The sequence below is a fragment of the Cucumis melo genome, chromosome 8, assembly GCF_025177605.1.
Source record: "Cucumis melo cultivar AY chromosome 8, USDA_Cmelo_AY_1.0, whole genome shotgun sequence".
NCBI classification, from domain to species: Eukaryota; Viridiplantae; Streptophyta; class Magnoliopsida; order Cucurbitales; family Cucurbitaceae; genus Cucumis; species Cucumis melo.
In genome coordinates, this window is record NC_066864.1 from 22,689,834 (window position 1) to 22,703,303 (window position 13,470).

Consider the following 13,470-nt stretch of genomic DNA (forward strand, 5'->3'; position numbering starts at 1 on the left):
TATACAGTTAACTTATCAACGTATTATATGATTTTCACATACATAGACATTATAATTTTATATTTATTCATGATATATATCTTCGTAGATCTCAACTTTAACATTGGTTGTCACAATTGTAGGATTATTGACAACATCTTCTTCAATTTCTGAACCTTCATTCTCGGTCACACTCCATAATATTAACTTCATTGTAGAACAACTTCAAAATGAAAAATTGATAGAATATATATGAAAAAAAAAAACTAATGTGAATGACAATAACTTAAATAAAAATAAATAAAATCTCTATTTACATTACCTCTTATCTATAAGGTAAATATCTCTTTTTGTCAAACTTTTGTTGTTCGAGTTTTTTGTTTTGATTTCTATTACCGTACAGAAAAACAATTCCTACAAAATATATTCATGAAATAGAATTTAATTAAACAAATAAGTAAATGAGAAAAATAACATAAACTAACAAATTAAATAATCAATTTACATACCTATTAATGTTTTTTTGTCAACCAATGATGTAATTGCTTAAAATTCAAAAAAAATCAAATTTCAACATATTAAAATTGCTACTCTTTTAGTTCTTCGATCTCTGGTGAAGGAGACAAACTAATTTCAATGTCAGGATTAACACTTGGATATTTCGTATTGGCCGACTTCACCTTTCCATTTTGTATGAAATATGATTTATTTTTCTTTAGATCCTTTTCAATTTTCAATTACGTCAGTAGACATAAGGGCTTGTACTTTTGTTCCCTGCAATGATGAAAACAATAATTGAATTAAAAAAATTATAATTGAAGAAGAAAAACAACTTTAAAACAAATCTCTTCATCAACTAAAATGAGTTTCAAAATTGATAGATTTTTTCTTGACCGCAAGATTAAACGTTTGTTTTTCGAAGAACTGTCACTTTAATTCTCCATGATTTGTTGAAAGGCTTCAAATCTCTAATCAAACAATAGGATTCATATGTCGATATTTTTCAAATCAATAGACTTTCAAATATAGGAGATTTAAAGAAGATACCCAATGATGTTATTAGAAAAAAAACAAATGAGTCTTTTATATAATAGTGAAAGTAAAAAAAAGTGTCACAAAAACGTTTGAGATTTCAACTCTTTAGATTTATATTATTAATTAGAATTAATGTAAGATATTTAATTTTAATTAATTTCGAAAATGTAAATGAAAAATCTTCAAACTTTTTGCATTCTTCATACTTTATTTTTTTAATTCAACTTTTCACATCCTAAAAGAAAATCGTATACATTATTACAAATAAAGTGGTGAGAGAGAGTCCATATGAATTTGTTTAAAAAATAGAAAAAATAAAAAATGAATTTACCACTAAACCAAAAGAAAATTTGAAAAACAAAGCTCAAAACAAGGGTATAAAGGAGAGAAAAAAGTTTATCTACTTCAAGCACAGTATAGAATATATAATATAAATATAGATTGTGTTAGGATACTTTAATGTTAAGATTTTTCTTTTTTATATTTACTTCATTTTATAAAAAACCATTTAAAATTATTTTATATGCAAATATTTCATGCCACTTAAATTTCTAATATTTGATATTATTTGGTAGTTTTTTTCTTTCATTTTTTTAATTTTTTGCTCTTACACCACACGTTTACACAGTATATTACAATCATCTAATTGTTGTCTTATTTTATAGAAATCAATTAAAAATGAAAATGCATTCTAATCTCAAATTTTCATTAACTAATTATAAACAATTTTTACAATTTTTCCTAAAATTTTTCTAAATTCCCATTGAGGTCAATATTTTGAGCCTTGCATGTAACTTGAAGGACAAAATTAGGTAGAGCAGAAACTTAATTATAAAATTTCTATTAAAGAAAAAGTGATCGTTACTCCATAACATTAATTACTAAAACACCTTAGTCAAACCATAACAACGTTTAAATCAAAATCAATTAGTCAGCCACTAAAAACAAACATAAACATGATTTGATTTCATAAATTTTGAGCATACGTTATGCATTTACAGTGGTAACAAACAATTGCAATAGCAGCCTACTTCACAAAATCATATTCCTCGGGAGAAGGAATATGGTAAAACTCATACATTTCATCCCTCATTTTTTTTTAAAGAAAAAGAAAAAAAAAATGAATCCCCACTCAAACCTTAGCAATGTAATGTAATAAACAACCTGAATTCATCAGCCTCAACCAACAGAATGTAACTTAAGCACCAGCTCCTGATGTTCCTGAAGACTCAGCCACATCTTCCAACTTTGAAGCTATATCAACCTCCTCAACTGTTTTGCCTCTATCTGACGACCCATCAACTGCCCTGCTCAATCTCTTCAACCATATATCGTAGTCGACCGTGTATGGTGTTCCACAAAGGCTATCCACATAATCAGCAAATGCTTTCAACAGGGCTGAAACCTCGCCCAACTCCTGCTGAATTATTCGCTTCGCCCAGCTGGTTTCCCTCCATTGCAATGCAGATTCTATGGAGTCTTGTTGCTCCATCGATCCACCACAAATAAAATAGAGGAGATAAATGAGGCTCTCAGCATCTGAGGATGGACAAAGTTTCCCATGCTGGAGAGCATGAGAGGATGAGAATTGTAGATTCACAGCTGGGCTATCCCGATCTTCTAAAACAGCACGTCCCCAAGATATTGGAATGTATGAGTAACTACTTCTTGATTCGTGCACACTAACACATATTATATTCTCGGGGCAGATATCACCATGTTGGACACTAGCTAGAGATGCACTTCTTAGAGCAGCTAGACAGTCCCTACAACAACGAAGTGCCTCTTCTGAAGAGAACGGGCCATCCTGAGCAACTATCCATGAAAGCTGCTCTCCAACTGGTGATGTCAAAAGCACCGGCGTCCCACACCAAGGATGATCACATCGTCCCCCTGGGGTCTCCTTCTTACAAGGACCATTATGTAGGATTCGGCCAGAGGCAATTATTTCAGGTAAATATCTGCTTGAAATTCCTTGTGACTTTAAGATGTTCAGTACTTTTGTTTGTCTCTGTACCTGATACCAAAGACTCATATCTTCCCAGGACTGCTCGAGATTGGACACGTGAGCTCCAACGTAAAGTGTCAACAACTCTGCAGGACGATCGATTGAAAAAGCAGTGTATAGACAACGGTTAATAACACCTACCAAGGATCCCTGCACCTGAAAGCTTTTCTGCCCTCGTCTTTGATCATCAACTACGAGTATTTCTCCAGGACGAAGCTTCAAACGTGATGCTTGGTTCTTGTACACATGGCTATCCATCTGCTCGAGTTCAACAATCTCTCCAGGATGACCATTAGACTGTTCAAAAGGAACCACTGTATTTTCATTTTCTGAAACTCGACACTCCATCCAACGCTTCTGTAACCGTAAACCATGGTCTGAAGCAACAGATGTGATTGAATGCCTTGGCAGACCATGCCACTGAATTATGGAGTAGAAAGTTGCCAACAGGATTTGTAAAGTTCCCAAGTCTCTCCAGTTTGCATTTCCGAGCTTGTTCCATATACGATCAACTGGTGAAACACATACTTCAGCATAATTTCTCATCCAGTCAACTGCAGATTGGTAGGGGTTAGCTGAGTTAATGTCAAGTTTGCTAAGATCTCCACCGAGTTTTATTACACCACCATATTTTGAATCCAATATTGAAACAAAAACAGCATCATAGTTTCTGATAGTACTGATTTTGCTTAAACTCCTTAAAATAAGTAAATGTAAACCATAAAAGAGAGCTTCGCAAACAACACGAGCCGATAACTTCAGCCCGTCTTCTGATAGTATGCTACGCTTGAATAAAGCAAACTGCACCACTTGATCCCAACGTGCATGCAGCTCATCTCCAGCTCTAGAAATCAAGCCCAAGCCTTGTAGTTCTCTCACCTTTCCCCTTGAAATTGCCTTTTCCACAGTATAGAATTTTGATCCCAAGTTACGGGGGCAGGATACAAAGAACGGCAATGGTCTACTCTTATGCCAAAATGTGCGCCATAAACCGTTGATGATAGCATGAAAGAAGTCTTCAAGTGCAAGGAATTCATCTTCAATTAGATCATTGGAGAAGGGTGAACATGGCATACGGAACAGTTGCTGAAACAAAACTCCTTCAAGAGCCAAGTCAAGCTCATGAATTTCGTCGATCGGAAATGGTGAAGGAAAATTTGGTTCCTCGTCTGCAGAATGGCATGAAGTATTCTCCACAATCCAATCCTCAAGGCTCTGATTAAAGATTTCAAAATCAATAAGTTTTTTTTTATATTCCTTCAGCACTTTATATACTCTTCTTGAAACAGGAACAAACTTGCCTGATGAGGCAGTGCCAGATGGACTACATCCTAATTGAGCTGCAATCATAAGATGATCATAATGTTGGTGATCTCTGAATATTGGTACGTGAAATACATTAAAAATAAAATATATGTTTGAGTCCCCAATTTTTGGGTCTTTTTCTCCATTCATTCTCCCTCATTAACATTTTTCACTTGCACCCTTTCCATTTGTGAATAATAAAATCAGTTGATGAAAAGTTTGAATGGCTTGATAAAGCAAATTAGAAGAAAAAAGGTTAATTCTTTGCTAATTACTATGAAATTTGGAGAAGAAAACGAATTAAACCTTTTCCCTTCCTCCTCCATTCACAAAGAATTTTTTCATTTTAGTTTATCATCAACTAATCTTTACATTTACCAACGAAAATGTTACAACTGAAACATGTAAAAAAGTAAGGAACTACAATTGAACAATAACAAAACATAAGTAACTAAAGAATATATTAACCAAGAAAATATGGGTCAGTAATATATGGAAAACAAAAAGACATTAGCATGGTATCTATATTGACCTGATTTATTGTCTTTTCCATGATTGACATGTCTATGTCACCTTCACGTCCTAATAGTTAATCTACGTGTATCAACTTCACAAGACACTGTGGACCACAGCTTAGCATTATTGTGAATCAGTTAATTCACTTCTAGAAGAGATAAGCTATAATGGGTTACACATGATCTTGTTCATACAAATAATGTTTGAATCCTATATTTGTCCTTGAACTTTCAAATTTATCCTAGGCAGCCCCTTAGTTGATGAGAATAGTAAAATAAGATTTTGATCTCTTAAAGATTATATTTGGATGTGAAATACCGATTCTATATATTTGATAGTATGGGATTCCATCTCAAAACCAATTACAACGAGAGTAGCCCATCTATCTTATAAGGAGTGACTCTCATTGGTTTTTCTGATGTGGGATTCAACATCTCAACACTATAAAGTTTCTGTAGTCCATGGAAAATAAACAAATTTATATATAAGCTTAAAAGCTCATTTTAGTCGTGCTTTCAATAAATCTTCGAGTTAGTTTTTCATGATGGCTTAACTTTAATTTTTATAACATTTAGTAAAAACAAAATTAATAATAATAATAACTTCCATTCAAGAAAGACACAATATGTATATGTTCCAAAATATATAGAGAGAAGGCTAATGCAGACCAACTTTATTTTGGAAAAATTAAAGTTAAACTAATAGTGGGAATTAATTTAGAGTGTGTGGCATAAAGTTAAGAAGTAGGACAGTGGGAGTATGGAAATAGGAGTTGTGAACACCACTGCTTATTTGGCCCAAGGGGTTGGTGGGTCCACGACTAAAGAACATAAATTTTATATCTTATCGACTCCCTAAATTGTGAGCCCCAAAAGTTCCCAACTCCCTCCTTCGTAACTCCTTACTCCTCACTATTCTACTCCTTACCCCAAAACATTGAATATTCCACATTAGAAAGATGGTGAGACCTCAGAATCTTTAGAAGATTCATGGATTAATTCCTTCCGTTGCCAGCTGGTTTTCAGATGGAATCCTATGTTTATTTAATATAGAATCAGAGGCCATAAAATTCGAATGGAAATATTCAAAATTGGGCTCCGCAAGAACAGTGAGCCTAAAGATCTTGAGGAAGCTCCTTGAGGATTTCCCATTGGAAAGATAGGAAGACATCACAATCTTTAAAAGATACATGAATCCTTCCTCCTATTGTTAATTGGTTCTAAAACGGAACTCAATGTTCGTCTAATATCGATATAAGTCGACCTAAAACTAGAACTTAACCTGCATTCTTTTTAGACCTTATTTGATGAATCAGAAATTAGCTAGCCCAATGGAAGAATTTCAAAGGTTTAGAAGAAACTCTAAAACACTTCAATCGAAATCAAATAGTCCAAATGAATCGTTCCGCCAAATTCTTATTGAAAAAGCTCGCGTATTTATTGATTCAGGTTTAAAAGAATTCAGTTTCACAGATCTACTCTAAATGTTATTATGGATATTCCAATTTGAGGCTGGTTGGAAAATAGCAATGCGTCTTTAAACTGAAGTTATTTGAAGACAATGAATGGTCTGGACTTGGAGCAAGGGGATATGTTCGAGACTTTGAGACTGCTATAAATGTTCATTTTCAAATGTTTGAATGTTGAGGTTGATGCAATTGTTATGAAAAAAATATGTAAGATAATATTAGATTTATAGATATTATAATTTCATTATGTTTTGAGTTAGCTTTGTTTATAGTTGAGTTTATTTGTTAGTATTTGACTATGGTTATTGAATTTATTTTTCCCTCTATATCATTAGGTCCGTATCCATTTTTGTAATTCAATACAATGGAAACCCTAGTCACTTTCTGAATTTGTTTTCCCTCATTTCCCTTCCTAATTATAACTAGCAATTGAAAGTATGAGTACTGAATCTGGACATTTTAAAAGTAGGACCAAATTAGTACGTCTTAAAAGTACAGGGACCAAAAAATGGTCTTTTAACCAAATGTATTAAACTGAAGAGTACAAACCTGAGTGTGATTTTCGAAAACTTCCATCCAAACTTTGAGCTGGAGACAAGTCTACACCATTTTGAAGAAAACCTGTAGCACATTGACATAAGATTTGTGACCATAAGATTGTAATTGAAGCATCATTTAGTAGCACATCCAATTCTCTCAACACTTAATCCAAGTCATGGATAAATGAAAGGTATAACATCATCATCTAAAAATAAGTAAAAGGAATTTTTCTATGAACTGGAATTTAAAGAAACGTGATTCAAAAGGAAAGCAGGGGATAGAAAGTATTGGCATCTAACAGCCTCATCCAATGTTCAAAATAATCTCAAATGGAGGAAAAATTAAGAGATGAAAGAGAATGAATAATTGTAATTCATCAATTGATAAGTTGGCCATCAATTTTGTTAGTCAGTGACTATACAATAGAATAAAAATATATGGATCACAATGATTTAAGTTATTCAATGATCTATATAATTTAAATACGCTAAAAGAATGTTATATTTGTAATTATTTTCTAATAATAAAGTATTTGTAATTACTTCTTGAAAAATGCATATTAACAACTATTTTAGAAAACAAAGTTATCCATTCAAATTTCTCAAAAGAATATATCTTTTAGTCCCTATTTGAATACTTTTTCAGTCCTATAGTTTAAAAATTTTGAATTCAGTCCATAATGCATTGACAATTCTCAACTTAGCCTCTCAACCTCATCCAATGTTAAGATGAGCTGAGTACTTTAATTTTTCTAAGGAACTGGTAGCTATTTCAAGTTTTCTTCACTTGTATGAATTTCCACCTATTCACTAAGAATTACACCATGTAAGTTTATTATCAACCAATTTTGGTATTCACCAACACTGAGGGACTAAAATTTAATGTCCAAGTAAGAATGAAATATCTTATCCATTTAGCTAAGTTAAAAGGTATAAAAGAAATTTAAGCTTTGTTATATTATCCGAGTCCACAATAAACATTCCTAAGCACCATAGAAGGTGAAAGGCTTATTTACTTACCCAGAAATCAAATTGCTTCATATACTTGAATTGTGAATTTAATTCTGATATATAATTAAAGTTTTAACAATAAAACCATTCAGAATCAAGAATCTCAAAATTATTTTGAGACTATATTCATTGTACTTATGACAATGGACCGTTAGGAATATGATCGATCATTCATGAAAGACTCTGTGAAAGAAACATTGGAAGGAGGGAGTTTCATGGACATATCAAGAGGGCCCAAGAAAGGAAAAGTAAGGGTTACCGGAAATGAACTTTCTAAAACTTCCATCCAAACTTTGCACAGGAGATGTGTCCAAATCACCACGCCCTATACCTGAAAGAGAGAATTTCATCCAATTAAGAAAGGAAAAAGATCAGCTACAAGAGAAGTTAGATGATACGAAAAAGTGGCAAACTTCAAATGAATATTTTCATATATTCAAAATTTTGTATTTTAAAATGGACAAAAGAAAATTGGAAATGTACACAAAAAAAAAAAAAAAAGCCTTATACTGAATAAGATCCCTGTCTCTTTCTGAAGTAGTTTTTGGAATATTGAATTGTTCCCTTCCCTTCGAATCACTCTCCTTTTGACTTACAAGGTCGACCTTAGGGATGCTGATGAAGGTTTTCTTTGAGAGCCATGCAATACCCACTCCAAAATAAAGGCTCAGAAGCACAAAAATCATAGAAGGAATGATTTGATATTCTGACTTTCTTTTGCAAAATACACTAGTTAACCAAGCTTCTTCAAATAGGAAAAGAGAGAAAGAAAAAACTCACCTCGATAACTTGGATCCCTCCACAATAGGAACCAAAAGGTCCAAAATTTATAGGACTTGTGGTTGCTGGAGAGAGGCAAACCAACTAACGTTCAAGAAACTAAGTAGCAAATATGGGCTATATACATTACAATATAGCTTCAACCTGTTTCCATTGACTGTGATCACAGCTTCGTAAATACACTTTACAAGGCTACATGGATGGAAATCATACTCCTTGTTGTGAAGGTTATTGAGTTTTGAATGCTCCATTTTTTTGTCTTTTCCCTTAGCTGGTGTTGTCATGAGCCTTTCTCCTAAAATTAAGCTATAGAGAATCATTAGAGTAGCTTCTTCTAGCGAGTTCCTGAACATTACAGATTGGCTACTCTTTAAAGCATTCAGATCTAATATTTTTTTATTGAAGACTTCCAATTTTTGATTGTTGGGCTAATTCAGACCATGGGTGAATATTTAAACTCACACCCAAAGCCTAATCATTTGAACAATACTCATGCTTGATACAAAAAAAGTACACTTATTCTAAACACGAACGAAAAAACTAACCAATATTCTAAGTCAAAGAATGGTTCATAAGCCAAGCCACTCCAGGTTGGCTTCTTCCACTTACACTTTCACTGTTTGGTAAGGAAAGGTGCAATCTTTTTCAGCCACTCTGCAACCTCTCTATCACATAAAAGCTTCAACTAGTTCAGGTATCTGATCGACAATGGCAGCTTGCGGAAACTCAAGCAGTGCATGCCTAGCTTTTCTAACTTATGCAATTGACCAATCTTCTCGGGAAGCTTGGCAAGACCGAGACAGATATATCAAGCACAAGCAGGACTAATTCCCAAAGCTTTGTTGTCGACTCAGGCAACGCTTCTAAATGAATGCAAGATCTTAGCCTTAGATTTTTTAGATTAATCAACTTTCCTACATCTTCTGGCAAGAAAGATAGTTCGTCCCAGTCTGTAATGCTCAGCTTCTGCAAGCTGACAATTTCACAAACCCTATTGGACTGCCACTCAAATGGTTGCAAAAGTCTATGGAATTCTCCAGCAAGTTTAGCAACAAAAAATCCGAGATTGGGGTTGAAAGGTTCATGAAAGTTTGAACCGAATTTGCACATAAAGAAGAATTCAACCATTTGTGAAGGAATGAGGTTTGACGGGAAATAGCACGTGGAAATACCTTGTTTCGGGTCTCTACTCTTTCGGTCTTTTTCTTTTCTTTTCTTTTCTTTTTTTTTTAATTTTTTTTTATGTTCCTGTTTTCGTTTTCGTTTTTTCGTTTTTTTGTTTTTTTTTTTTTGTTCCATCTCTTTGCAAAGCTCGTTAATGGGCAACCAATCCATGGAAAGAAAAGAAAATGGAACATTCAACCGAAATGTGAGAATGTAGGAACAGATAAAATTAAGATCTGTATAACCAGATGAAACACTAATGGTCAGCATTCTTAGATATCAATACAATTAACCTCAATAGAGAAGAATAAAATAAAATAAATCACATTTCTAAAGATCAAAAAATATCCATCTAAAAATATGGATTGTTTTCCATCCTTCATATGAGAAAATTGAAGCAACCCAAAAACAGAAATGAATAAAATGCCATGCCCTTGAAATCCTACATCCTATTTGTCTCATTTTCTTTTCTACAGAATATAAAAATGGATACATACAAACTCCCGTTAAGGACAGAACAACTAATAAGAAGATAAACAAACATACATTAATTGAAAAGACGACAAAAGAAAAACAAATAAATAAATAATTCCCAAAAAGAAGAGAGATTCCATTTCTCTTGTCTTTATCTACCCTGTTTCTCATGGAAGCAAAACAATGGAATCAACAATCAGAGTAGAAGAAAAAGAAGGAGAAAACTGACCTTGTTTCATGGTGTTGGAAGAAGAAGAATGGCAAATTTATGAAAATCACATGAAAAACAGATGAAAAAGAAGTGTGAAAATGGCATTTCTGGATGACCCAGAAGAGGAAAAGAGGTCTAAACAACAATGGTGAAAGAAAATGAGAAGGAGAGGGTTTGGTACATTGTTGTTCTTTTTTTCCTTAGAGAATGAAGAAAAAGAGGTATTAAAAGAGAGAATAAGAAGAAGGAAGAGAGAAATAAGAGGTCCCAAAGAGAGAAAGGAAAACACAGGTCCCAAAGAGTGAAAAGTGGGAATTGGTGAGAGTATTCATCAAATAAGAGAAGAAAAAGGTGAAAAGAAAAGAGAGACCCCACACTTCCTCAGGCTTCTGCTTCATTATCATTCGCCATCATCCTTTTCTTTTTTCCTTCTTACTTCTCTTCCCACCTATTGCCTAAATTCCACGCGTCTTTTACACGCGCTTCTTTTTGTTTTGTTTGTTTTTTAAATAATTACCTTTGTGTTTTTTAGCATAGTAAATGTAAGATTCTACTATTTACTTCTATATTCGAATTAGTTTCTATCACTATAAATCTTGTATGAGTTGAACTATATTCATATTAGCTTCTGTCACTATAGATATTTTTCATAATTGCAAGTCTATTAATAATAAAAATCAATCACTTACGTATTTTAGATTCATAACTTGAGTTTGTCAACAATAGACTATTGACATCCTTTATAAGCTAAGAAGTACTAATGGATATGATAGATACAACAATACGCCAACTTATGAAAAAGTAAGATATAGATATATTGAAGTATTGCCAATGCTCAGTTAATTATTATAATGCTTACTTTAAGTTAGATTAAAGAAGATTTAAGAAGAGAGTGAAGACTAGAGTCACTGGCGGATTTAGTATAGGTTTAGGAGCTCGAACCTCACTCAACTTTATTGTCTTTATATAATATATATAAAGAAAACTATTTATTTTTTTAATTTTCATAGGTAGCTTAGTGGTTATTATATTTGTTAACCCTTCCAACCCAGGTTCAAATCTTCGTCAATCTTAAGGAAGAAGTAGAAGATGTAGATTGAAGAATGAAGTCCGGATAAAAGGGTAAGTATCAACCATGATCTATATAGTAGGGTTCTATTTTTTAACTTTTTTTTTGTTTTTATTATTTTAGTTTTAAGAAATTTTTAAAAATAGACAAATTGAGCAAAATTTTTAGCCAATAAGTAGAAGCCCAAAAGTGCATGTGAAATACCATAAATACCTCACTGAAAAATGCAAAAAAAAAAAAAAAAAAAAAAAAGAAAAGAAAAGAAAAAAAAGAAAAAGAAAAAGACCCATGATTAGATTTTCTCATCGTGGATTTACCCACACGAAAGCTTTTCCCTCCAATGCACAACTTTTAGACTACTCCATTTTCTTCTTCTTCCTTTTTCAACAACTACATCTTTTTCTTCTTCTACCTAAATGTAGGATACTTCATTCTTATTCTTCTTCTTCTTTCTTCCCCCAACAAGTTATTCTTACTTCATCCTCATTCCTTTCAGCAGCAAGGGGAGAAGGTACAAATAAACCTATCGACATTTGGTATGAATAAGATCTTATTTGTATATACTAAACCTAACTTTCTTCAATTTGTGACAAACAAAAAAAGGGAAATAGTCAAGGCAACATCTTCAAGAACAAAAACAACAAAATCAAAAATAAAAAATGAAGATGTAAAATCAAAAATAAAATTTATGTTAAAAATATATGTTGTTTCCATTGTAAATCTTTTAGATTTTTTTCATAGAAAAATCATAAATGAAAGTGATTCATTATCAATGTGTATAGTATAATGTATATTTATCATAGAAAGTGATCATGTTTTTCTATTTTAATCATTTTTTATTGTACATAACAAAGATAGATATTGACAACCTATTATCAATCTGTATTGGCTTTAATGTAAATACTTGAGGATATGTGCGTCAATAAAGAATATCGTATATTGTATATATATCAGTGATAGACAGTGATAGTGTTCTATCATTGTCTAACACTAATCAATAGTGATAGAATACTACTAATGTGGATCAATACATAATAATGTATTCAAAATGTACTATCTAACATGATGTTTTAATATATCTTTTTAACAGGTAAAACATGAGTATTGAGGATGATAAAAATTATTTAAAGAAAGTCACTACATATACATGTCAACTTAAAAGTTCTATAAATAATAAAAGATAAATTAGATGAAAAATGTTTATCTAAAGTGAGAAACAGTTCTTTTGGATATTTTCTTATCTAAATATAGATAGAATTCCAACTTAATTCTTCAACTACTTTGTAAACCCTAGTTAACCTATCCAAGTGAGTTATGGTTTAGAATGTTGGATAAGTTGAGTTTGAGGTTTCAAAAGGAAAAAGTTTGAGGAATTTGTTTAAGTGTTTGAGATTTGAGTTTTCAAAGTAGGCGGCCAAAGGAAAAGGAAAGAAGGAAAAGAAAACATGGTTTCATGGTCAACTATGTCAAGAAAACCTCTAAGGACAAGAGGATGGACATAAAAAACACACCCTAGGCAAAGAAAACATTGCTAAGCAGCCAAACATGCTAAGAACTTCTAAAGGACAAGCTTGATGCGACCATCTTATGCATCACGCATTGAGCAAAGGAAAGGCAAGGTGTGATAGGCAACATGATGAGTGTCAAAGCTAAGCAGCATGATGCGTGTCAAAGCTAGGCGACAAGGTTTAGTTGAAGGCTTTGTGAGTTGCTTTTGGATGTCATGCGACCAAGGATGCTTAAGACATTTTTGTAGTGCTCGGTGGAGTAGATTCCAAGTGTCTAGGCATGCAAGAGTTTAGAAAATAGCAAGAAGGAGGCATCTTAAGGTAGCCATGCAAGAGTCAATATTTAAGGAAAATTTGAAGAAGAAGTTTTCCCATTTCACTCGAGTGTTTTAGGTGCTTCTAA

At 32.6% G+C, this 13,470-nt stretch overlaps 1 protein-coding gene across 13 annotated transcripts; it reads right to left on the reverse strand.

The window, feature by feature from the left end:
- Positions 1–1,953: 1,953 nt before the first annotated feature.
- LOC103486054 (uncharacterized) lies at positions 1,954–10,890 on the reverse strand. 13 transcript variants are annotated; one of them, XM_051089331.1, is made up of 6 exons: positions 10,509–10,807; positions 8,786–8,936; positions 8,642–8,706; positions 8,121–8,192; positions 6,861–6,932; positions 1,954–4,362 (listed from the first exon to the last, which is right to left on the reverse strand). In XM_051089331.1, the coding sequence occupies exons 1-6, from the start codon at positions 10,516–10,518 to the stop codon at positions 2,213–2,215; spliced, it is 2,520 nt and encodes an 839-aa protein (XP_050945288.1). In that variant the 5' UTR covers positions 10,519–10,807; the 3' UTR covers positions 1,954–2,212. The 13 variants fall into 13 exon arrangements, with proteins under 13 accessions (XP_050945288.1, XP_050945293.1, XP_050945292.1 ...); XM_051089336.1 differs by having other exon boundaries at positions 8,786–8,947; positions 10,509–10,806; XM_051089335.1 differs by lacking the exon at positions 10,509–10,807 and adding an exon at positions 9,251–10,133.
- Between the last annotated feature and the right edge of the window lie 2,580 nt (positions 10,891–13,470).

What these genes read in the sequence shown, in the direction of transcription:
- LOC103486054 (XM_051089330.1), bottom strand. Translation starts at nt 8,994, where the DNA reads ATGTTCAGGAACTCGCTAGAAGAAGCTACTCTAATGATTCTCTATAGC. An exon ending in ATCACAGTCAATGGAAACAG is followed by an intron (nt 8,707 to 8,785) that starts GTTGAAGCTATA and finishes GCCTCTCTCCAG; the next exon opens with CAACCACAAGTCCTATAAAT. An exon ending in TTTTCGAAAATCACACTCAG is followed by an intron (nt 4,363 to 6,860) that starts GTTTGTACTCTT and finishes TTATGATTGCAG; the next exon opens with CTCAATTAGGATGTAGTCCA.